General features: G+C 43.5%; 2 protein-coding genes across 6 annotated transcripts; both read right to left on the bottom strand.

Annotated features, from left to right (window-relative positions):
* Window positions 1-577: 577 nt before the first annotated feature.
* On the bottom strand, window positions 578-13,787 carry NAA60 (N-alpha-acetyltransferase 60, NatF catalytic subunit). 2 transcript variants are annotated; one of them, XR_010085212.1, is made up of 9 exons: window positions 13,661-13,787; window positions 9,077-9,160; window positions 7,733-7,848; window positions 7,330-7,459; window positions 7,090-7,186; window positions 4,015-4,249; window positions 3,497-3,650; window positions 2,364-3,024; window positions 578-2,307 (listed from the first exon to the last, which is right to left on the bottom strand). XR_010085212.1 is itself a non-coding variant. In XM_063430577.1 (8 exons), exons 3-7 carry the CDS (start codon window positions 7,840-7,842, stop codon window positions 3,503-3,505), a joined length of 720 nt encoding a protein of 239 aa, XP_063286647.1. In that variant the 5' UTR covers window positions 7,843-7,848; window positions 9,077-9,160; window positions 13,661-13,787; the 3' UTR covers window positions 578-3,024; window positions 3,497-3,502. The 2 variants fall into 2 exon arrangements, 1 of the variants encoding a protein (XP_063286647.1); XM_063430577.1 differs by having other exon boundaries at window positions 578-3,024.
* A 1,734-nt stretch (window positions 13,788-15,521) lies between these two features.
* On the bottom strand, window positions 15,522-25,421 carry INTS15 (integrator complex subunit 15). 4 transcript variants are annotated; one of them, XM_063430573.1, is made up of 7 exons: window positions 25,339-25,421; window positions 24,676-24,875; window positions 19,506-19,727; window positions 18,889-19,054; window positions 18,083-18,568; window positions 17,468-17,507; window positions 15,522-16,896 (listed from the first exon to the last, which is right to left on the bottom strand). In XM_063430573.1, the coding sequence occupies exons 1-7, from the start codon at window positions 25,376-25,378 to the stop codon at window positions 16,650-16,652; spliced, it is 1,401 nt and encodes a 466-aa protein (XP_063286643.1). In that variant the 5' UTR covers window positions 25,379-25,421; the 3' UTR covers window positions 15,522-16,649. The 4 variants fall into 4 exon arrangements, with proteins under 4 accessions (XP_063286643.1, XP_063286645.1, XP_063286644.1 ...); XM_063430575.1 differs by lacking the exon at window positions 25,339-25,421 and adding an exon at window positions 25,198-25,332; XM_063430574.1 differs by lacking the exon at window positions 25,339-25,421 and adding an exon at window positions 24,990-25,084.
* Between the last annotated feature and the right edge of the window lie 943 nt (window positions 25,422-26,364).

Here is a 26,364-nt window from a genome sequence, read left to right as displayed (position 1 = left end):
CAGAGGGCCGAGAAGACACTGGAGGTTATTGCCGGAATAAATTAATTTTACTGAATGTAAAGCCAAATTGCAAAATGTAGTCAACAGCAGCGTGGCTGCAGCCACAGGTTGGCCAGTTTTGCAATTTGGTTTTTAATTCTTCACTATTCGACATTTAGTGAAAAAACACATGTGCCTTATCTTACTGGCACTGAAAATGTAAAAGGGAATATATCACCCCATTCCGACTAAATAAAAAAATAAATCATTTACATCTAAACATAATGTGATGTAAAACCAAAATGCTTTAAAGCATAGAGCTGTAAAACCTGTTCTAAAAATACTTCTTCACATGAATATGGCAAAAATCTAACAGCAGACATGTCATTCATTCATTGTGGGTGCTACAACCCAGGGATATTTCGCCTTGAAACGGAATTTTCAACAATTTTTAATTCTCTAAACAGTTTAGTGAATAAAGCTCAGTAAAAGTAACAAATGGCACTAGAGGTGGATTTAACCCCTTAAGGACCAAACTTCTGGAATAAAAGGGAATCATGACGTGTCACACACGTCATGTGTCCTTAAGGGGTTAAAGGGACATTATGGTCACCAAATCAACTTTAGCTTAATGAAGCAGTTTGGGTGAATAGATCATGTCCCTGCAGTCTCGCTGCTCAATTCTCTGCCATTTAAGAGTTAAATCACTTTTGTTTCTGTTTATGCAGCCCTAGCCACACCTCCCTTGTCTGTGACTGACACAGTCTGTATGAAAAGAAAAAAAAGAAAAAAAGAAAATGGTTTCATTTTTAATTAGATGTTAACTTGCTTTGTAAGTTATCTCCCGCTCTGTAACTTGAGCTTAATCACATGCAGGAGTCTCCTGAAAAATCTATCAGGATATTAACAGAGCTGGAGATTCTAGATTCAACAGAATGTTCAATAAAGGAAGTTTAAACATTAGGTCTCTCTTCACAGGAAGTGTTTAGGAAGGCTGTGCAAGTAACATGCAGGGAGGTGGGGCAAGGGCTGCATAAACTAAGTGATTTAACTTCAAAATGGCAGAAAATTAAGCAGTGAGACGGCAGTATCGTGATCTATACTTCAAAACTGCTTTATTAAGCTAAAGTTGTTTTGATGACTATAGTGTCCCCTTTAAGCAGGGTAAGAATTGTTGGGAATTCAAAGTGAATTCCAAACGTAAGGCCATAGTAGCTGATCTGGAAGCATAGGTGACTTAAACAATGTTTTCAGTCTAGCTATTATGGCCTTAAATTTGAAATTCATTTCAAATTCCCTTTGAATTCCAAGCTGTCAATTTAGTGAATAACCCTGAAGAAGTTTAGGATCGTTTTGCCAATAAATAAATGTAAATACAATCATTACAACTAGACTAATCAGTCTGCACAGGAACAAAGAAAATTCTAAAGCAAAGAACATGTAAAACCGACTTGCGTCATGGTTCTTGGCGTTAAAGACAGTACTATTTTTTTTATGTTTAGAGTTTCTGAACGGAAATGGGAGAGAAATTATGATCTTCATGCTTGCAAATTCCTAATTTAGGTGTTACAGTGTTCAGGGGTTTTGAGCAAACGTAGGAGATTTTACAGCTGTGAATGTAAATTATACATTTTCCTTATGAGGTGATACTGTCCCTTTAAATCTGGCTGACTGTACACATACAGAATTAAAAATAAAGTAAATTGTTAAAACAACCAGTGGCTTGTACACCGTGTTTAAAAAAAAAAAAGGAAACGTATACAAATGATGAAGAGACATTTTGATACACAGTGTCAGACCGGCTGCCTTGGATCCTGTAGATAGTTGCATCTCTCTGTTGCTTGGAGGCTCTTCTGATAAATTGGGCTTATCCTCGCCTTATACAATGCTTAATTACGTGAAAGGAAGGGCAAACATAAGCACTCCAACTGTGGGAGGCTTGCACTCCCAAGACACAGTCAGACACTATGCTCCACAACAGGATCTTGCAAGCACAAGGCAGCCACGGCTCAAGTGCCATATGTTGCTTCTTGTCAATGCTGAAGTTTGACCCTTATTCCTAAACAGTTCTCCAACAAAGCAGGCTTTTAGAACTTTGGCCAAGCTGTGACCTTCTCCGGTATTCATCCTCTACTCATGAAAAAAATTGATCTTTATCTTTTGAGGCGATACTTCAAGTTCATGTTATTGGGCCAGCATGTGAACAAACGCTGAGCATCAACGGGCAATCAGGAGAAATGTGCTTTCATGCTCCACACGATAGTCACTCTATGCCCATTCTAAAGTAGGTCCAGCAAGACTAGATCTTCAGACATTGTCCTCCAAGAACTGCAACTGGTCAAGGCTAGTCTTATAAAACTGATGTATAATGTTCTGAGATTTACTTGTTACTGGTCATATCCTCCAACACTTACTATTGCCATAGTAAAGAAATGCTATGCTCCCAGGCTGTGAATGAGGACTGGGTTCACAGTCTTTCACTCAGTCTGCTTGAGACACCCCGTGCAAGTGTCACAATAAAGACTTTGACGTATTTCAGCCATAAACTTAAAAAAAACGAAGAAAGAAAAACATGCAGCACCAGGCTGCAAAATGAGGACATAATAATAATACATCCTCTTTCTTTTTGTTACAGGAGCAGCGCTAAATAGGTTAACAGGCTACGGAAATAAAAAGGAGGATTTGGGGAGAATTTACATGGAAGCAGCAGTTACAAGCAGGAGAAACAGTAAAAAGGAATAAGTGGCATCCCTTTCGTTGGAACCCATTCAGAGTCCATGTAGGGTATTTTTGTGTATGTTTGCATGTAAATAAAAATTCAGGGCATAGACAGCCAAGAATATTGACCCTGTGATAAACCCTACAGATCCATGCTGGGATTAGATCAGGACCCTGTACGAAGAAGGGCAATATTCAGCACCAGTCCTCTAAGAAAGTGGGTCAATGTTCTGTTCCCATGGGTGGAGATGTTGAGACTGACGAAAGGGGCAGGGAGACAAACTGGGATGCCCACACGTCATGTTCTGATGTAACGAAGCTCACAGCCTGTAACAAGAGAGAAATACCACTGAATGAAAGTAGGTAAAGGAAGTATCCACTTGTATATGAGTGAGGTCTCGTGCTGAAACAAGTTGTGACCACAAATGTACAACTTGACAAAGCTTAGTATACACAAGGATTTTTAAAAAAATGTGATATCTGGAATCTGTAGAACAAACTTAGACACATTAATTTGCTACAGCCAAGGTCAGTCTGTCCAGAGGGACGGAAATCGACTCTTTAGTGAATAAATAACAAGGAATTGTATTGAATGTATTGGTAAAGGCTTAAAAATGACAGTACACATGGGGTACCAAGGATGCTGATTTGGGCCTATTAACTGTTACAGTAGGCAGAAGGAGATATGGACAAAATCATGTGATCAAGGGGGAGTCAGAAAGAGTAAGAGTTAGAATATGAACAGATCAAAGCAGAACCTGATATAACTTGATTACTGCAGATATAAGAGTTTAGTTACCTGTGGTCACATTGTACGACTGTACTCAATCCCACTCTTGGGGGACCAGGGAAGGAAGTTTCGTAGTAGCGAGTGTGCCTGACGGTAGATCCTTTGTGGCAGGGAACAAGGACTTAGACTGGCCAGAGCGGAACCCAAGTGCTGCAAATAATCCGTGCTGGGAGGTTAAAGAAAAAGACACGTGCATTCAACCTGTATGGAAGGAATGAATAACAAACAGGGGGAGAGTAGAAGAAAATCGACTAAGGAACAGAAGTTGGAAAAATAAAACTTCAAGATTAAGTAGTCGTATTATCAAGACAGTGTGCAAGAGCTGCAGGTTGCCCTACGCATTCCACTGTCCAACATTCAATTCTTACTAAATCTGGTCTAGGAATAAAACACTGTGTGTTAATGAAAGGTGGAATGGAAGATAGACTGGGGCTCCTTAACAGCAAATAGCAGAGTAGGGTAGACAAAAAAACATTCCTTGAGTAAAACAGAAAGGGGTGCAGCAGACAAAGTTCCATAAAGGATATATGACTGTCCACGGCGGGTGTCCTCCGTTGAGGTACAAGACATAAGTGTATGCATCTTGCAGTACACCTCGGATGGAGTAATAGCAGGGCAGGTAGTGGTGCTGGTGGAAGTGACGATTCTCGTAGAAGCGGATGGCGCTGCTGTTGGTGGTCAGGACGTGTAAGTACAAGGCTTTGCAGTGATCCTGGGCTGTACTAGTAATGTGGCTCTTCAAACTCTCCAATAGCAGAGAACCTGAGCAAAGAATCAAAGGTCAAAAAGAGGAGTTTATCCATGATATACCACATTGCAGTGAAAAGATAACTAAATTACCAAAAGGGGGAGGGGGAGTGCAGACTTGATAGAAATCCTCTAACTCGGTTATAGTTAGAGACTGGCTATTTTAGCCTGTATTTGGCAATGCTGTTGTTAATTCATTACAATTCGCTATTTAGTGAATAAATCCCTCGTGTTCTTCCATGTCATAGCTATCCATACATATAAATGATTTCACCTGCTGGGGAATTTATATTGTTTAAATGGATTCAGGCATGTCGTTCTCTCTAGTACACTTTAGTCCAAGGATGGGCACCCTAAATTAAAAGAAAATAATTACTCAAAACGTACATTGCTTTGACACAAACCAGCATGTGTCATATTTGTAGTGATCTCAGCCAGCATGTTTTATTCAAAACGACCAATAGATCTAGATTTACGAGGCTCTGTCTCATGCCCAGATTTTTCTAGGCTTTGTGTTTGGCATCACTCCCATCATTATCAGATATCCAAAAAATGTAATCATTGGCCTAGTGTGTATAAAAAAAACAATAAAAATTGTTTTGTTTTATGCATTTAATCAGTAAACTGACAGCTGTGTTGCATTAAAAAAAAAAAATATGTTACAAATCTTCAATGTGGCAATCTTGACGATTTTTCCCACAACTCAGGTATTCTGCTCCAAGTTTTGACAATTCGTTTTAAGCTCACAGTTGCATGAAATAACCCATTAACTAGTATCTAGGCCTCTAACTGTAAAACTGAGTATTAAAGTTTCATAACTAAAATCTTCGAAAGTGACTGTTTTCACTTTAAGTATGTATTTACAAAAATAGAAAAAGGCCAAAACCAAAAGCCATTAGGAAGTAACAGGCCAATGGGTGGGTATTACCCCCAGGAGAGATGAAGGTAAGGGTTTCTTACGGGCAGAGCTGTGGGAGCGACTCATGCAGGATGCTAAAAACAAAGGAGATGCAATGGTCCTAATAGGACCCTTTCCCTTGACATTCTATTGAATGGGCAATTGTGACATGGACATTTGCTTTCAGAGTCAATGCACAAAGGGATAGCCGGGACCAAGGGGAGTGTCTCGTGTGTCAATACTTTTGTTGCCAGTGGACCTTTGCTGGATCTGTCACAGAGGCACCCTGTGAAATTCAAATGAAGTGCAACGGAGTTGTGTAAAAAGTTTTACTAGACCCTTTGAGGCCCCTGAGGTTTGGGTGTCATTGAGTCTTGGTGGAGAACAGTTCCTATGGGCCGACTGGTTAGTACACGGGGCTACCTCTCCTGCCGACGCCCTATCCTTGTTTTTACATTTAGTTATTTTTTTGTATTTTCCTTTGTATACATGCAGGGATTTTCGTTCCACTTGGGATGTTGAGTAACAGACCCCATCACTCTCCTAACCTGTAGAACTTGCCCAACTCCAATGACTCCTAAGCAACCCTTCAAACCGGCCACACAACGTACTATCGATCAACGCTAAGGTCCTGAGTATACCGGATAAACGCTCTCATGCCCTTAGACAATTTAAGAACCAAGTGGCACATGTTTATATACAGAGAGACACGCTGCAGGGAAGGCAGTGCCCGTACGTTGGCCATCCACCAATGCACAGATGGTTACACAAGCCGCAATCCAAAAGGAATGGCAATTCTTATTCATAAGTCCTTCCAATTCACTCACATCGGTACTATGGTAGACGGAGAGGGACGGTATGTCTTCGTAAAAGGCAAGATATTAGTCAAAACCTACACCCTCACAAACGTATACCTACCAAACCGCAGACAGCATAGGTTTCTGAAATCAACCTATGAGCTCTCTCGTGTTATGGTGATATGCCTGATCATGAGGGCACTGCTCCCCTTGCTGGACTCTTCATCGGGAACCTTTTGAGTCCACAAACATATACTGCTGTTATTACACATGGATTTACACGAACACCGACTGGTAGATTGCTGTAGAGCACTACACACCATAGATAGCAAATACACGTTTTAATCCACTCCCAACAACACTTACTCCAAACTTGATTTTTTTTTTCTCCCCCACTATCAACTGACTGACATGAAACAGGTCCGAATAGGCACAGTCACTTGGTCCAACCACGCCCCAGTCCTCGTGATGCTGACATCTCCATAACATAGACACACAAGACCCCACTGGAGACTCAATGAATCTCTTCTCACAGACACAATAACTAGATTTACCCAATACTTCACAGAAAACGTCACAGAGGGCATCACACCACTGCCTCTGTGGGAAACCCACAAGTGCATAATAAGCGGGTACTTTATTTCTACAAGCACTGCTCTAAAGAAGGCATGAACTGCCCAGATCTCCCGATTGCTCCAAGACATGCACAACATTGAAACAACATATAAACAAAACTCAAGACCCCACAGACTTAAAAACAATCACCAGTTCATGGAGAGAACTTTTGAAACTACTTAACACCTCATACCACAGGTCCTGGCTATATATCAAGACTTTATGAAAATGCAAAAAATGTGAGGCATTATTAGCCAGCACGTTAATGAAAAAGAGAACCGGATCCTACATATCGCAGATTGATATGATCATCCTTGACCGACTGTTGCATTATTTTCACGACAAAAATCTAAAAAAAAAACTTATTTACCGAAACCTTCAAAAACATCAAGTAAGTAAGCAGGAGACTGAGCACAAATTGCTACTTTTAAAACGGAGTCAGCTCCTTCTAAATGAAATATATGAGACATACACAGTCTTAGTAAAGAGATTATCTTATCACATTGGCTGATGATATCAGTTTACACACTGTTCCATTGCCTCACCAATTCCCTGCTTGCGGAACTCCTTAACCACTCCAAGACTGAGGATGTAAGCTACTTGTGTGTCACCGGAGAAGCTAGAAGCCAAAATGTCACCGTCCTGCAAAACAGAGAAATCAAGTTGACCCTTTTTGAATTTTTCTTTGAGTAATGAACATAGCTTTACACTTTCCTGTGGACTGATTACACACACAGCATGGTGAGCCTTCACCGACTGCAAAGCGATCTATTCATGTTTCCCACCTCTTTGTGCACTTTGGTCCTGCTCTTTATTTCGGCCACAATCATGCCCATGATTTGTCCATGGTACGTGGCAGCCAAAGAGAAGAATTTCTTGTTGGATGTGATGTCTCTGTACCAGGAATCCGGGTACCTGCAGAGGGAGAATAGATGACACTCTGTTTGGCACTCTGGCTTTCACGGGCTGGCTGGGCATCTTTAGTAACATAGACCACAACAGCTGCAGTGATAAAAGCAAGCAAAACCTGGTGTAGACATGGACACCCAGTGGCACCGACTATGATTTGCAAATCGAGTCGATTATTCAATGGCACATGGTGACCCATCAAAACCATGCATTGGAATCTCACAAACATGAAAAAGAAAACCAATAAAATACACACAAAAAAAACAAAATGAAACGTACTCGATGGGGAACCAATCGGCACATAGCTCTTTCACGGTGTTTATGTCATCATGGCACAGGAAACGTAGAACAGTGTCAGCAAGGGCAGCGGGCGCGTCCTCCTTGCTCATTCACACCTGGCGGGAATAAGAAACACCATCTAAATACTTTAACGCAGGAAGTCAGGAGAAGGTTTTCCAATACCAGCAAGCCTGCTCGTCGATAGCGGACGGCCGTCATTGGAGAAACAAGACAAACAGAGCATCTAGGTTACAGAAGGCGTAAACGGCGTACACCTTTCCACACAGTCACATTCTGTAAAGAGCGTTAGACCAGCGGCATTGAACAAAGACCTTAGGGCTAATCATCTGCCAGAGACTTCCTTGTTCTGGGGGAATGCTTTCCCACTGTGTATCAAAGAGCAAAGTATTCAAACAGCTCTGCCACTCTGCAGGTTTTGCTTTCAAATGAATCATTTTTGTACCTCTATTGCTTTCGTCTTGATTTTATTTTTTTTAAATTCATCGTAGTGTTAAAGTTATAAATAAGATAATGTAATGACTATTTTCTTATGGGTAATGTGATCTTTGGCAATGGGCCAAGTACCTACAAACAGCCAGACACAGGCAGTCATATAAACCTAGACATAGACAGGCACAGTGACTATAAGCACTCTGACAGGGCAGGCACAGCCCTCGTACACAGAGGCAGCCACATGTTCTCAGATATAGCCAGCCATGAGTACCCAGACACAGCCAGCCATAGCAGTTACATGTACACACATAGAGGTTAACACAGGGAAGGAGTTTGAGCACGTGTGGGATATTCATAAGGCTATCCTAACTATAAGATAAGGCCAGGGACTAATGAAAGTATTTAGCAAATTGGACAGACTAGATGGACCGAATGGTTCTTATCTGCCGTCACATTCTATTTTTCTATTACACAGCCAACCCTAGCAGTTACATGTACCCAGAGAACCACAATTTTACCCTGATGTTTACAACTAAACGGAATGCCACCCTGCACATAGTAAATAAAACCGTCTATTAGCACCATTTAGTAGGATCGACAAACTGTCGTTTACTATATGACATCTAGTGGCACACAGAAAAGGTAGCCCGGTGGTATGGAGAATTCATATGCTGCAAGAAGAAAATCAGAGGATCCTACTGATTCCCACTACAAGCCTTCCACGAATAAGTAGCTGATTTACTTCCAGCAATATATGAAGACTACATATTACTGGGCAGCTATTTTAACATGCCAATTGAAACACAAGTTATAGGATTTGTTTTTAATTGACCAATCAACAACTCCCTATACTCTGTGAGGATACATAAAGCAGATTTTCAAACACCTCACCTTGTATCCGGAGCAGACAGGCCTCCGGATCACTTCACCCAGCTGAGGCCCGAATTCCACCAATGTCTAAAGTAGCTCCATGCACTGTAAGAGGGGGAAAAAACAGAGGCTATATCATCCTAGTGTCCCAGAATAGAGGCCTCTGTTTAATATTTTCGGATAGGCTTTTCAAATAAAGTAATATTTTTGAATAAACTGTTAAAACTATCTTTTGCAAAAAAAATAAAAAATGATCTTGCACTCCACCCATAAAGGATCAAATTGCCCGGTGCTTGTCAGCCAAAAATATAGAAAAATATCAAAGATAGCACTCCAAGGACTTAATAAAAAATAACTTACCTTCACTAAAACAGCAAAATTATCAACGTTTCAGCTTGATCCCCTCAAACTTTGTCCTGACGAAAGCTTGAGGGGATCAAGCTGAAACGTTGATAATTTTGCTGTTTTAGTGAAGGTAATAAAAGTTATTTTTTATTAAGTCCTTGGAGTGCTTTGATATTTTTCTATACACAGTATATAAATATAGCAAAAAATATTAAAATATTTTTTTAAACATTAAACCATTTTAAACGTTTATCATAGCATTTATTTGATATGTGCATTACATGACATGCAGAACGCCCACCCCAAACGTACTTATTTAAATTACATTCTAGATTTTATATTTTTAGACTCAAAAGAATGGTGTAATAGTTAAAAATCACAGGTTAAGAATGTTGTAAAATCTGCATATCATTGTCATACTGTAGATCACAGTATTTAGAGCAACTATTCCCCTGGCAAAAGCACAACTTTTCAGGAATTTTTTTTATTTTATTTTTTTTGCATTAGCCTAAATAATTTGTTTAATGTTAAGAATAGCAAATGTATGTTCCCCTCGCACAGGTGATCCAGCTAATTTCAAGCACGGATAGAATCACCATTTAGCAAAGAAGCCAAGTAGATTCAAGAGTACTCACAATTAAAATGTCCACACAATGAAGGACAAACCCGTACATGAAAATATATAAACAGGGACATCTAAACTCTCCAAAGAGGATAGCAAGTGGCCTACGCATTTCGTTCCTTGAAAAAGTGTTTTTGCTATTGAACAAAACGCGCAGTCTATATGCTATCCTGTTCGGTCTACTGAGCTGTGGCATTATTGCAGTGGATTTTGCCGTGACATTAAGGCATACTGCTGTTTTCTAATAATCCCAAGAGGTGATTAATGCTGTGAGATTTAATGTTTAGATGAGCCTTTTCATATATTTGCATGTCTGTTGCTAAATGATTAGCAGCAACTTTTGCAAGCTCCAATTTGTATAGATTTTGCAAATATACATTTAAACCTTGAAGCATTCGGCATCTTAATCCTGCCTCCCCTATCCTACCTTCTGCATTCTCACTTCTTGTGGTTTCCAGTACCTATGTACAGCTCCCTTCTAATCTGCAATGTCCAATAACACAGTGTATTTTATATCTAGATAGCCAGCAAAAGATCCCTGCAGTGGTAGTTCAGCTGTCCACTAACTGAGCTACAAGTCCTAAAAACACCTGCTCCGAGGATGTGCACAGAGAGCTTTGAAGTTAGGCCTTCCCCTACACAGTGTGAAGATAACCAAGTAGTTTGACAGGGAGTTATATCCCATGTGTAGGTTAAAGATTATCTCAGTTCTAAAATCTGCATATAGAGTTTAACACACAGTACCAGATCTTTGCTTTAACCCTTCCAATCCTGCGCTACATTACTAGCGTTGTTTTTGTTTTTTTAGAATATTCTGCTTTTATTAGTTATCTAATCAGTGCAATAAAAAGAAAGGGTCAATTTCATCCGAGTGCCCTTTTAAAAAAAAAAAAAACACACCATGCACCTTAATTACAAAAGTCCACTACAGTTGTTATGGTATCAAATGTGCTTTGTTACTAGTAGGTGCCTCTGCAGCATCCAGTTTTCGCAGAGCTGGGGATGCCCAATGTCAGTTTTGTTCAAAATATTTGACTCATCCATTGGAGATGAGCACTCAGATAACGCTCTCAGCCAACAAATGAATGTCTACATGGGAATATGGCTTGTCCTGCTCAAGAAGACAGGGAGCAGTATCAGTGCCCAGCAGGACCCAGGTCATTTCAAATTGTGCTAAATGAATGGTATGACAGGTTATGCTGGGAAAGCACGAAGGAATTCCTGGCACTACTTTACTTCAGTATAAAAGTTTACTTTTTTGTTTTGTTTTGTTTTTTTGGTGACAGATGTTTTGTTTAAGGTCATGATTTGATACCTTAGGGAGCCTTTTTCACCTTTTTGTGAATAATCTCATATGTTGTTTTTTTGGCCTGGAGAAAATATGTCTACATATTGGCTTTTAAATAACTTGTTATAAATCACTGAATCATGAACATAAATAGCGATTAATAAGTCAAGCTGCCACAAAGTACCAATTATTCCCCAGCCTCCAAGCTATTCATCACAATTAATGTCACAGTTTCCATCTACAACGCGAGGAGACAAACTACTGGAATGGATTCTATAATGGAGATTATATCAACCGAATGACACGCAACATAAACTATTCTCAAACCAATTCAACCATACAACCAACCAATTTCCCAAATGCTCTTTAAATCTAGCATATCCTATTAATATTAGAAATATCATATCTACTCATTGTGACCCAGATATTTGAGGTAGGGGTCATATATGTTGGTAATAGAGATAACAGTTCTCATGTTGGGTATCATGTAACTATGACTGACCACTATGCAGGGGGGGGGATGTCTGACTGGCCACTAGGCAGGGGGGGGGGGTGTCTGACTGACCACTAGGCGGGGGGGGGGGTGTCTGACTGACCACTAGGCGGGGGGGGGGGTGTCTGACTGACCACTAGGCAGGGGGGGGGGGTGTCTGACTGACCACTAGGCAGGGGGGGTGTCTGACTGACCACTAGGCGGGGGGGGTGTCTGACTGACCACTAGGCGGGGGGAGGGTGTCTGTCTGACCATTGGGCAGGGGGGGGGTCTGTCTGACCATTGGGCAGGGGGGGGGGGTGTCTGTCTGACCATTGGGCGGGGGGGGGGGTGTCTGTCTGACCATTGGGCGGGGGGGGTGTGTCTGTCTGACCATTAGGCAGGGGGGGGTGTGTCTGTCTGACCATTAGGCAGGGGGGGGTGTCTGTCTGACCATTAGGCGGGGGGGGGGTGTCTGTCTGACCATTAGGCGGGGGGGGGGTGTCTGTCTGACCATTAGGCGGGGGGGGTGTCTGTCTGACCATTAGGCAGGGGGGGGGTGTCTGTCTGACCATTAGGCAGGGGGGGGTGTCTGTCTGACCATTAGGCAGGGGGGGGTGTCTGACTGACCATTAGGCAGGGGGGGGAGGGTCTGACCATTAGGCGGGGGGGGAGGGTCTGACCATTAGGCGGGGGGGGGAGGGTCTGACCATTAGGCGGGGGGGGGGGTTGTCTGACCATTAGGCAGGGGGGGGAGGGGTTGTCTGACCATTAGGCAGGGGGGGGAGGGGTTGTCTGACCATTAGGCAGGGGGGGGAGGGGTTGTCTGACCATTAGGCAGGGGGGGGTTGTCTGACCATTAGGCAGGGGGGGGTTGTCTGACCATTAGGCAGGGGGGGGGTTGTCTGACCATTAGGCAGGGGGGGGTGTCTGTCTGACCATTAGGCAGGGGGGGGTGTCTGACTGACCATTAGGCAGGGGGGGGAGGGTCTGACCATTAGGCGGGGGGGGAGGGTCTGACCATTAGGCGGGGGGGGGAGGGTCTGACCATTAGGCGGGGGGGGGGGTTGTCTGACCATTAGGCAGGGGGGGGAGGGGTTGTCTGACCATTAGGCAGGGGGGGGAGGGGTTGTCTGACCATTAGGCAGGGGGGGGAGGGGTTGTCTGACCATTAGGCAGGGGGGGGGTTGTCTGACCATTAGGCAGGGGGGGGGTTGTCTGACCATTAGGCAGGGGGGGGGTTGTCTGACCATTAGGCAGGGGGGGGGTTGTCTGACCATTAGGCAGGGGGGGGGTTGTCTGACCATTAGGCAGGGGGGGGTTGTCTGACCATTAGGCAGGGGGGGGTGTCTGACCATTAGGCAGGGGGGGGGTGTCTGACCATTAGGCAGGGGGGGGGTGTCTGACCTTTAGGCGGGGGGGGGGGGTGTCTGACCATTAGGCGGGGGGGGGGGGTGTCTGACCATTAGGCAGGGGGGGGGGGGTGTCTGACCATTAGGCGGGGGGGGGGTGTCTGACCATTAGGCAGGGGGGGGGTTTCTGACCATTAGGCAGGGGGGGTGTCTGACCATTAGGCGGGGGGGGGGTCTGACCATTAGGCAGGGGGGGGTGTCTGACCATTAGGCGGGGGGGGTGTCTGACTGACCCATAGGTCAGTGATGGTTAAGCTGTGGCACTCCAGCTACTATGGACTACGCTTCCCATGATGCTCCCACAGGCCCTGGCTGGCTACGAATGCTGGGCTGGGTAGCCATGCCAGCTGGGGCTCCATAGATGAACACTAGCGCCCTATCCAGGGTGGAGGTTACCCCTGTCATACTAAGGCTGCCTATCAGCCCCCCAGAGCCAGCCCCCACCGCCCCCCGGTTAAATAGTTACCCCAGTTATCCACCGCTCGGCACAGAAAGCTGAGGCCCCGGTGTCACGCTGTTTCCCGTTACTTCCGCCCCAGTGCTCGTTGTTTTGCTGTCACCGCTACGGGAGCTCGAGTGGGTCAATCCCCAGCCGCGGCGGCGCGCTCTCGCTGCGCATTCTCCAAGGCGCGGGCACTGGCAAGTCTCCATAGCAACCATAGAATGCCGGCCTGCCTGGCGCGCGTGCGCAGATAGAATGGAATGGTACCATGATAGCTGCACTCCCTGGCTGTGACTACAAGTCTATCACACACTGTGTGTGTTATGGGTGCCTTTACAATATGTGCTATACATTTAAAGTGATGGAAAACAAAAAAATACTTTTGTTGTTCCTGTTTATTATTTTCTGTAATTCTGCAGGTTTTGCAGCTTCTGCATTGGGCATAGTTGCCAACTGTCCCGAATTTGCTGGGAAAGTCCTATGTTCTGGGATCTTGTCCTAGGAAAGAATACTCATTAAAACAAATATGTGTAGGAAGGTTTTCAAGCCTAGAGCACTTTCAATTAATATAAACATTTTAAATAGTGCCCCAGAGATTATTCATTTTATAGATAGAAAGTATTCTGGCCTAATCTTCAAAACTAGTGCTTTGAGGATTGTTAGATACATGTTTTCTTTAATCACATTGATATGCCCACGAGCATGAAGAAGTATTATCAGTTTAAGAAAATATTGTAAATACAATATTGTAGTCACTTGCCAGAAATTAGCCAGTTAACTTCAATTTTTCTGCCCATATTGAAAGAAAGATAAAATAAGCCAGCACGGCGGTTAAACAAATATAGCTGCTGGCTCTGCTGCATAATGTCTTGCAGAAGAGCTGTATTTTGGTCCTCAAATCAATTTCCCCATATTTTGCAGCAATTAATGCATTAACATTGGCAGTCAACTATTGATAAAATATTGGAATATTCCACCACAGCCAATCATCACAATAAGTGTTGCTTTCAGCTGGTACAATACATTGTAAGGTTTCCTGAAATGTGTTGTTTATGTCCCTCATGTCCAGAAAATCCATTTACTTGTTTCTATTTATATTTTCATTAGTTCATTTCCATAAAGTGTGGCAGTGATATCAGAAGAAAGAAAGATAGATTTTTTTTTTTTTTTTAACTCCTATTATTTTTTATTAAATCCACGGACTCAGATCCTATCTCCAGTGATATTCTATTCAAACCGGAAATGGCTCATATATCGAAGGAATTCTTGGTTAACCCATAGGATTCCATAAGAGAGAGCTATATGTTTGCCATAACACTAGCTGCACTTACTACCATTTCCTGGGGTTACAGTAAATATAAAGATATATTTTGCTTAGTAGGCATCAACCCACTTCCTGCTACTAAATAGAGATTTTGCAATTTCTGCCACACTAATGCAGTTGGTATCATGCAAATATATAACTACAGTATATATATATATATATATATATATATATTTTGTTTTGAAGGCTATTTAAATAAATTTTAAAATGTGTACTGTTTACTGGTGTAATTGTAACGTTATAATAAATAAATAAAAAAAAAAAATCCTGCAAATATACAAGGACGATTATTGCATGCTATTCAGGTGCATTTTTGCATTTTGTGCTTGGGGTGTCCATCTAAGGAACATCTCTTACATGTAGCCCCACACTTAGGCAAATACAACATTCTGTTTTACGATAATATGAATTCACAACAAAACTTTTTGTTTTTAAACATCTTGATCATTGGTGAATTGGCAGAGCAGGATAATGGCTGGCAATCCAAAAACCAAACAATAAAACATATTTTTAGGTTTACCAATTCTGTAAAGTACTGGATATGTTGGCTCCAAAAATACATAAGTCAAAAATATTAAAACATTTATATAAAACATACATGTACAAAACATTATGTTACATCATCGTTAAAATAGCAATATGACCAAAAGTGTGGCTCATTGCTGGGCAATTTACGTGGGCTTTTTATATCATAAAAAGGTGGTAGGGAGTTGGTGTATCCATTTACTTACTTTATAGTCTGCAGGACAGCAAAGATAGAAAATTTGCAATTTCTTTTCAATTTCTCCATAATTACATTTTTAGTGAATACACCTAATAATGTTGATTTGTTGTAAAATGTTCACTTTAACACCGTAACAGCAGAGGCGATTGTCCACGTTCTAAATCAAAACAAAACTAGATTTTGTGCTACATGTGAAGCTTGGAGTGTCCCTATAATGATATAAAATCACCCAGTATAACTAACTGTAACCTAACCTACTCAGTGCACCTAACTTGTGATGCCCTTACCAAGCCAGTGGATGGCTATTGAGTATGACTGACACAAGAAGAGGTTTTAAAACAGCATTGTTTAAACCAGAATTTAGACTCACTTTAGAAACAGAGAACAGTTTAATTTTATTTTTTTTATTGTAAACCTACCCGATAATATTGGGTAGAGAATGGGATTCCTGTAGATACTATTTTAAACAGGAAAATGCCCTGTAAAAAATAAAATTTTGATTCTACGAACGGTACATGCCAAAACACCGATCCTCTGGGTGAGAAGGATATTAAGGAGTAACCAAACTTCCAATTTGACATACAGTGCATATTATTATAAATAATGCACTACCATTGTGTATGGAAAATGTGCAGGGCAGTAAGCTTGTCTTTAACCACTTTGTCACCAGGAAGGATAGTTTTCACCTTAAAAAGCAGCACCGGAACGATGCACGCATGACATTCTCTAAAGATGGGTTGAACAAAATGTATCTTTCAAGCTGCCGTTGGAATAGAATTCCTATTAGGTTCAAGCTAAAGGAACATTTGTCCAACAGCAGTTGGAGAGATACATTTTGCTGACCACAGCTCTAAAGCAATTTTTGTCCCAGTGCTGTGAGGGACCTGTAGGTCAGAGCAAGGGGATTGTGCGGCTGCTTTCCAATCTCAACAACGCAATTGTCTGTCCCTGAAATCCGGGACAGCTCAGTGCATGGGTCGAAATGGGAAGTTCATCCCGGGTAAGAAAGTCTGTACAGGGTGTCCTGGTATGGCTGAGTGTGCTGGCAATGCTGCATGAGCTGGCAAGGCAGCATGTGTTGGCATGGACGCATGAGCTGGTATGGTGGGGTATCCAAGGGGTGGTGTGTGGATGTGAGGATAATAGCCAGGGGTCAGAGTGGGGTGAGCAGGTGCGGGCTGCACCGGACCAGAAATCACCAACTGCATGAGGCTGTAAACAAGAAGAGATTAAGACGGATTAATAATGTCACACTGCAAAATCTGCTTTACATCCCAGATCCATCATATTAGAACACTGAAAACTATAAGCATAAAGTACTCCTCGACACGATCAGTAGTGAAATACTGGGAATATATACAACCACTTCAGAAAGCCACATTTAGCTTAGGACTGGAGGCTGTGATAACTGGCAGAGTAATGGCAAAGTTTAGCCATAATACCCTGCAGTTCAAGAGATTAAAAAGGAAAGACAATAAAATGAATGGAGACGTTTCTTACACTACTTCTTAAAATTAATCCAATATAGAATTTAGGGATTACCCAATCCTGGATAAATAGAGAAACTCACACAACTCAGATCTGGAGCATGCAGATGGTTCCAAATTGAAAACATATAGAACTGTAATATGTGACCATGGATTTAATTTATATATTTAACAAATCTAGATTTCTAGCGCAACCTGCAGATTGAATGGAAGGTGCAATGTAACAACAGGGAGCCTCCAATACAGAAACAAATCTGATGTTCCATCAGTAAAGAGCAGTAGCTGCCGTTACTCACTTGTTATGCGGAAGCCGTGAGCAGAGGGTTCGCAGATCATCTACAAATCAGAGAAGGGAAAGATTAGAAAGTCAATCTATATGATCTCCAAACTTGGCCTCCAGCACGCTGAACAGAGCAAATGTGAAAAACACATTTGAAGTGTTATCTTAAAACAATGCAAGTAAAACATTTTAACTCTTTCTTTACTCCCCCCCCCCCCAAAAAAAAACAGGTTTGATCAATGAGAAAGGGTTACGAGATATTTTAAGAACATGTGAGGGCACTAGAATTCTCCAACACTGAATGCTTTGTTTGATGTTTAATTAATGATTACATTCTACCAGATTCAGGAAATATGTTAAAAATGCTCATGTAAAAAGACCTTGAGATTCTTGGCTGGAATATCTTTTATGAATTTACCATGTGGTAACTTTAGAATGTAAAATAGTAATAGAAACAAAAACCACTATCAGGATTATTCACCAAAAGCTGAAACTTAGGCAGAAATAGTTGATCTGGAAAATGTCTTAAATTCAGCCTTAGTCACAACTTGACTATTTCTGCCTCAGTTTTACCATTCGGATTTAAATTTATGAAAATTCTGGGATTACATATACAATTCTGTGCACGCACCTCGTGTACAGAGCAATGCCCCAGTAGCCATGGAAACTTGCAGTGCCTGTGCCAGTCGATCCAAGGCCAGTTCCATTTCTTGCTCTGCGTTCAAAGGATTAAGCTCCTGGCACAGTTGACCCAGCTCTTCCACCAAGGGAACAAGCTGCTCGAAGAGCAATAGCCCAAGTCGGCCATAAAGAGACTTTTCAGTCAGGTGGGTCTGAAGAACCATTAAACCTTGCAGCATGCTCAGGTGGAGTTTTGAGTAAAGGCTTTGGTTCTCTACCACAGGCCCACCTCCGGCAGCTTTTTGCTTGCGCCTGTAGGACAATGGGGCTATAACACACCACCGAACCAAACCCATAAGTGGGGAAAAGTCTAGGAAGCCAAGAGGAAGGTTGGCACTTATTGGGGTATTTAGGAATGTGATCAAGATGAGTCGAGGGTCCTCGAAGATCCAGGAGACAATCATTTCTAAGAGATCATGGGGAGGGAGCAGACCTTCTGCAGAAAGGGGAGATGGAAATGTCAGAAAGCATTTGTAACTCTGAACATCACAGAACTAAATCCATATATAGAACATTTACTTCATAATTAAAACAAAAAGTGTTTTTTTTGTTTTTTTTTTAATTAATACTCTTAAACTCAGAATATCTGCAGTCATGTGTTCCCTCTAAGCATTATGAGGCAAGCATTTCAGCCTTGTGTTTGTATTGGATATACTCAATGCAAACTTCAGTGTGAACTTGATATCAATAAATAGATTACACGGTCAGATCGTAAAAAAGTGCTTGTAGGGAACAGTGAGCAGTGTGTTCACTTACCTGACGACATATCATATAGAGAAGCAACTGCAGTAATGAACTGGCAGCAGAAGCGAGGACTGACATTGAAGATCTGTTTCAGTGTCTGGATGGAGCCGGGGACCAGGCCACAGTAGTCATCCACCAAAGCTTTAGCCAGACGCATGCAGTAAATAGCAGGAGAGCGCTACCATGAATAAAATACAAGACAGGAGCTCAGTCAGTGAACAGATACGACTTTTAGCATTACTAAGTGAACGATTTCCGTGAAGTAGAAAGCAGTACATTAGGTCAGTGTTTCCCGATGCAGTCCTGAAGGCATGTGTAGGATTTAGACATTTCTAAATGATGTTCTATTGGGTACCTAGTTAGAGAAATAGATCACCCTCCTCTAACGGACACAAGAGGCTAACACATACATTAGAGGTCCCTGGATTTTAATTTGAACGTACATGTATGTCTCAAGACAATGCGTAAAGGGAAATGTCATGAAAAAGCTGCACTATAAAAACAAAAAACCAAATACATATTACTACATTTTCCAAGAAGATGAGTGTTATTCTGCGACAACTAAGCATCATGGGAAATGTAGTCCTCTGAGATCTCCAGGCAAGTTAGCCATGAAAGCCTCTATTTACCTGCAGCCAAGAAGCAGCACACTCCAGCACAGGCACTCGACACACTGCTACTGCCATTGAGGTCAGCTTTGCAAGCAGTGCCATGCGCAGGTCATCTGCTTTGTTGCCTTGGGGGCTGAAGAGCGAGGAGAAAATAACTTGCCGGACTGGCTCCTTGCTCTGCTCCTGGAAGTAACTGCAGAGTAGATCCAGCAGCTGTAGTTCCTGGATGGAAGTAAGGCGCTGTATACAAGAAAAGCAAAAGGAAAATCAGATGGCCAGTAATTTATTGTAAAAATGGACAACGCAAATAGAAGCAAGGCAACATATCAATAAATGCATCGTCACAGAACATTGTCACACAGGTTCGGAGGGAAGGCATTATGAAAATGAACACATTTTCTCTTTTGCCACACAATATTCTCACTGCTCTGTAAAGACAGGATTGCTGTTTAAAGCGGCACTGTCATGCCGAACTTACCTTTCCTCAATCTCTTCCTCTTCTCACCCTCTCTCGGGATCTGTTATTCATTTCTTCCATTCTTCTTTAGTTTTCTTTAAAACCATAAGACAAAGTAGGGACTCTTTGTCTTATGGGATTCCTCCGCTTGACCAGCTCTGACCAGCGGAGGAGCAAAGTGTGCTTCATTTCCGCTGGTCAGAGCAATTTTCCCATGATCCCTAGCTTTCCTCCCTGTTCCCACAATGCTTCCTGTCAGTATTGCCGAGCGTCCTGTCACTTAGACAGAACGCCGGCAAAACTGCCGAATTGCATCCTAACAGAATGAGCACTGTTTCTCCATTGGTGTTAGGATGCAATTCGGTACTTTGTTCGGATCGGAATTTCATTCAAATGAATGAAACTCCGATCCTATTCATTGCTGTGGCTGCATCTTGCAGCCGCTTAGTAGATAACTCCCTAATTCCCACGGTATCAGGGAGCTATCTACTAAAAGGCTGAAAGACCTAAACTGGTCTTTCAGCCAAATTTACTAACACCAAGTAAAAATGACTTGGTATTAGTAAATAATATGCCCCTACTCGCTATACCGCGAGTAGGGGCATGTCTAGTAAGCAGTGAGCAGCCTGTGGCTGCTCACTGTAGAAAAAAAAAAAAAATATTGCCCCCCACCCCTAAATGACGGGTGGGGGCCGTTAAGTAAAATAAGGGAGGGAGACCTATTGTCCCCCCCCCCGGCCCCCACCCCTGAGCGGTGGGTGGGGGCCATAAAGATAATGAGGGGGGGGGGGACCTACTGTCCTCCCCCCCGGCCCCCACCCCTGGGCGGCGGGTGGGGGCCATAATGTTAATAAAGGGGGGGGGGACCTACTGTCCTCCCCCCCGGCCCCCACCCCTGGGCGGCGGGTGGGGGCCATAATAGTAGTAGGGGGGGGGGGGGACCTACTGTCCTCCCCCCCGGCCCCCACCCCTGGCCGGCGGGTGGGGGCCATAATGGTAATAAGAGGGGGGGGGACCTACTGTCCTCCCCCCCCCCGGCCCCCACCCCTGGGCGGCGGGTGGGGGCCATAATAGTAGTAGGGGGGGGGACCTACTGTCCTCCCCCCCGGCCCCCACCCCTGGCCGGCGGGTGGGGGCCATAATAGTAATAGGGGGGGGGGACCTACTGTCCTCCCCCCCGGCCCCCACCCCTGGCCGGCGGGTGGGGGCCATAATAGTAATAGGGGGAGGGGGACCTACTGTTCTCCCCCCCCCCCAGGCCCCCACCCCTGGGCGGCGGGTGGGGGCCATAACAGTAACAAGGGGGGGGGACCTACTGTCCTCCCCCCTGGCCCCCACCCCTGGGCGGCGGGTGGGGGCCATAATAGTAATAAGGGGGGGGGACGGGACCTACTGTCCTCCCCCCCCCGGCCCCCACCCCTGGGCGGCGGGTGGGGGCCATCATAGTAATAAGGGGGGGGGGACCTACTGCCCCCCCCCCGGCCCCCACCCCTGGGCGGCGGGTGGGGGCACTAAGTAAATCCCCCCCCCCCATCAAGGTGACTAGGGGTGCCCAAGCCCCTAGTCACCCACCCCCCACCCAAATAAAAAATGCCCCTACCTACCCCCCTCACCCTAAAAAATAGTGAGGGGGGAATAAAATTGCTAACCTGTAAAGTAAAATTAAACTTACCATTCGACGTCTTCTTTTTTCTAAAATCTTCATTTTTCAGCCCCAAAAAAGGCCAAATAAAAAACCATCATAGCCGTCGAACTAAAAATAAAATAAAAAACCCGAGCGCAAAAAAAAAAACCCGACGAAAAAGAAAAAACCCGAGCGCACAAAAAAAATAATCCATCTTCACCCATGGAGGGCTCCGCGCAGACTGAGCTCCGCAGGGCTGGGCAAGGCTTATAAAGCCTTGCCCCGCCCTGCAATTAGCCTAAGAACACTCTGATTGGTGGGTTTAAGCCAATCAGAGTGCTCTTTGTCATTTTACAAGCGTGGGAAAGTTCTTTGGAACTTTCCCACGCTTGTAAAATGACACAGAGCACTGTGATTGGATGGCTTGAAATCCATCCAATCACAGTGCTCTGTGTCATTTTACAAGCGTGGGAAAGTTCTTTGGAATTTTCCCACGCTTGTAAAATGACACAGAGCACTGTGATTGGATGGCTTGAAATCCATCCAATCACAGTGCTCTGTGTCATTTTACAAGCGTGGGAAAGTTCTTTGGAATTTTCCCACGCTTGTAAAATGACACAGAGCACTGTGATTGGATGGCTTGAAATCCATCCAATCACAGTGCTCTGTGTCATTTTACAAGCGTGGGAAAGTTCCAAAGAATTTTCCCACGCTTGTAAAATGACACAGAGCACTGTGATTGGATGGATTTCAAGCCATCCAATCACAGTGCTCTGTGTCATTTTACAAGCGTGGGAAAGTTCCAAAGAACTTTCCCACGCTTGTAAAATGACAAAGAGCACTCTGATTGGCTTAAACCCACCAATCAGAGTGTTCTTAGGCTAATTGCAGGGCGGGGCAAGGCTTTATAAGCCTTGCCCAGCCCTGCGGAGCTCAGTCTGCGCGGAGCCCTCCATGGGTGAAGATGGATTATTTTTTTTGTGCGCTCGGGTTTTTTCTTTTTCGTCGGGTTTTTTTTTTTGCGCTCGGGTTTTTTATTTTATTTTTAGTTCGACGGCTATGATGGTTTTTTATTTGGCCTTTTTTGGGGCTGAAAAATGAAGATTTTAGAAAAAAGAAGACGTCGAATGGTAAGTTTAATTTTACTTTACAGGTTAGCAATTTTATTCCCCCCTCACTATTTTTTAGGGTGAGGGGGGTAGGTAGGGGCATTTTTTATTTGAGTGGGGGGTGGGTGACTAGGGGCTTGGGCACCCCTAGTCACCTTGATGGGGGGGGGGGGGATTTACTTAGTGCCCCCACCCGCCGCCCAGGGGTGGGGGCGGGGGGAGGACAGTAGGTCCCCCCCCATTATCGTTATGGCCCCCACCCGCCGCCCAGGGGTGGGGGCCGGGGGGGGGGGGAGGACAGTAGATCCCCCCCCCCTTATTACTATTATGGCCCCCACCCGCCGCCCAGGGGTGGGGGCCGGGGGGGAGGACAGTAGGTCCCCCCCCCCTTGTTACTATTATGGCCCCCACCCGCCGCCCAGGGGTGGGGGCCGGGGGGGGGACAGTAGGTCCCCCCCCCCTATTACTATTATGGCCCCCACCCGCCGCCCAGGGGTGGGGGCCGGGGGGTGGAGGACAGTAGGTCCCCCCCCCCCCCTTATTACTATTATGGCCCCCACCCGCCGCCCAGGGGTGGGGGCCGGCGGGGGAGGACAGTAGGTCCCCCGTCCCCCCCTTATTACCTTTTTTTTTTTTACAGTGAGCAGCCACAGGCTGCTCACTGTTTAGTGGACATGCCCCTACTCGCGATATAGCGAGTAGGGGCATTGGGGAGATTTGAATCTCCCTTGTGCTATTATGGGGGTCATATTGACCCCCATAGAGTGAGGGGAGGACCTGGGGGGCTAATGAAGTGGTGTGGAGCACTGCTCCCTGCCGCTTCTGTCTTTACATAATGCAAGGAGGGAGCTGCACGCCGGTAGCTCCCTCCTTGTAATAAACCGAACAAACAAACGAACACTGATACACAGTGTTAGTTTGTTCGTCTGATTTTTTCTATTCATTCATTCGTCTGTCTGATGAATGAATGAATAGGTGAAATTCCCGTTCGCATGTCCAGGTGTTTCACTGGGCATGTGCGGGAATCTCACAGTCTGTGTAGTGTGGGTAGATGACGTGTCCCACAGGGACTTCACCTACCCACACAAAGATGGCGGCGCCCTGAATATAGATCGGGGCAGAAAATAAAGAATAAAAAATAGGTAATGTGGGGGGCATAGGGGCATTTGGGGATGACTAGGGGGTCGATTGGATGTAGTTGAGGCGGGAGGGGGGTTAAAAAAAAAAACGGAATTCGGCATGACAGTGCCGCTTTAAGTTTTGCATATGGTTTTGGAATTTCAAGGTTCCTGACAGACAGTGCTTGCAGCCATAGCACGAATCCCACTTTAAAGCTCTAGTTTGCTTTAAAAAAAAAAAAAAAAAAAAAGTGAAGGTATGTCACCCTGGTACCATAACAACTTCAATAATCAAAAAAATGATGATAGTGCTTAGGCTGTCACTTTAAGCCAAAGTGAATCATCACATTCATTTTATGATACATTTTCTTTCAGAAAACTTTGAATAAATTATCGTAAATCAGATCATAACTGGGGTATATTTTGTAGCATAACAATATGGATGGTATATGTGAGTTATGTGCAGCATCTAAAGAAACATATGTGTGGAAAATAACACAAGCTGGGGGCCTCATAACAACGCAATGGTTAAACTCTGGCACTCGAACTGTGCTGGACTGTTCCTCATGATTCTAAGCCAGCCTTAAACCCCTTAAGGACACGTGACATGTCATGATTCCCTTTTATTCCAGAAGTTTGGTCCTTAAGGGGTTAAGCTGGCTGAGCAGCATAGGAAAATAAAAGTTATTCACTAAACCCTGATTTTAAAGGGTCAAATTAAATCCAAATAGATAACAAAAAGGCATAACTAGCCAACAACTCACAACTTGACCATTTTTAATTCCCACAAATGTGAAGTGTAGCGAGTAATACCGACAGACCCAGTAATCCTCAAAACCCAGACATAACTGCAATAACAGGTGGGAACCATCCCCGATACCTTGGCGAGGGAACCACGTTCTTTTGTGACCTGAATGACAAATTCTTCAAGCAATTCAATGGGTCCCTTTTCAACCAGGGGCACTGGGGCATTTTGCAGTTGGCTGCTGAAATAGATATCAAGATGGTAGAGCACTTCCTTAGCAGCGCTGAGGGAGTCCCGGCGCAGTAGGGAATGGCGAATGTCACTCATCACGTTCCCTAGAAAATAAAAATGGTATACGGTAAGTAACGCATATCAAAACATAAATATACAACAACCCTCCTCCTTTATCTCTGAGACATCACTATTTACAGTTACCTTCATTTACTCACAGATAATCAAAATACTCATCCCATATAGGTTTTGTTTGGTTTTTTAAGTATTTTCTAACAGTAATAAATTGTAAGTAATGCTCAGACTCCTTGGATGGGAGATAGCACAGAATGAGGCAGCTGGAGCAGCCAGAAGGCATTTTAAAGGTCAGGTTACACTTTTATCTCATTATAAAACTAAATAAATCATCCAGGTGCAGCTCATCACCTCTTCCCCTTCTGAGCAGTCAGTTCCTAATTCACTTCCAACGCAAAACCATGCGTTGTATCAACAGGGGCCGCAAAGGCTCAAACCGTCACCATACGGCCACCGTACTCCTAGACGGGCTGGCTGTGCTGGCTTCCTTACTTCCATGCCTCGTTTTCGCGCAGACGTGCAGCGACGCCATCTTGTTGTTGTTTTTTTTTTCATCATTCAAAATGTTTCAAACTTTATTCATTTCAACAACGTCAAAAGGACAGTGACCTCAGTTGACTGTTATATAGCGCTGGGCGTTCATAAAATTAAAATAAAATAAACCACAACAACAACAACAACAAAAAAACAAGACTTTTAGTGACATTTGCTTTTTGTTTTTTTACAATAAATAATGAGTGCTTTGAGTGCTGAAGTACATTAGTACATAGTCTGCTGTCAGTACTGTAATGTGTGCAATAAAGGTGTTTGGTAATCCAAAAAAATACTTGTATAAATGTTTTCTTTTACGTACAAATATTTATTTTTAAGGTTCTGTATTTATCTGACAGAGAGAATTTGAGTTTTGAGGGGGCGGATCCCAGATTTTCGAATCATTAGCTAAATAGCTATTTTCCCAGCATAATATTGTTTGTAATTCCTAATACTGGGAATTATTAACGCAGGTCAGGGAACCTTATGGAATGCGACATTGATACCGTACACATATCTGGTTATATTTGCGTTCCGCACAAAAACGAGGGGTAAAATGGCTGCTGCACAGACCCTTTCAGGGTAGTCCGTGATCCAAGTGCTGCTAAAGCCCTCACTTATTGGCAGAATAAATAGCCTAATTTTATTTGCTTAAGAATGCGCTCACACTTGACTCACTAAAAACGCCAGCGTTCACACTTGATATTATACCCATTTATTATTTAAACAATATTTACCTAAATTATGCACATTGATTTTCAACTGACTGCAGTTCAATGTTTGGTAAATAAATCTCAGGGTGTGAAGAAATCCTTAAATTATAACCATAACCACCCACAAAAACATGTATTATCCCCTGAGGCATCAAAGGCGCGTAACAACAAAATCTGTAGTTGTGACTCATTTTGTTTTGATTTCAACAATATTACACAATGTCACAATTAAAAATAAAAAACCTGGGACACGCATTTATGTGACAGATGATGA

This window comes from Pelobates fuscus, chromosome 8 (genome assembly GCF_036172605.1).
Source record: "Pelobates fuscus isolate aPelFus1 chromosome 8, aPelFus1.pri, whole genome shotgun sequence".
Classification (NCBI taxonomy): domain Eukaryota; kingdom Metazoa; phylum Chordata; class Amphibia; order Anura; family Pelobatidae; genus Pelobates; species Pelobates fuscus.
Note: the sequence above shows the minus strand (reverse complement) of the source record. Positions and strands in the feature narration are given on the sequence as shown.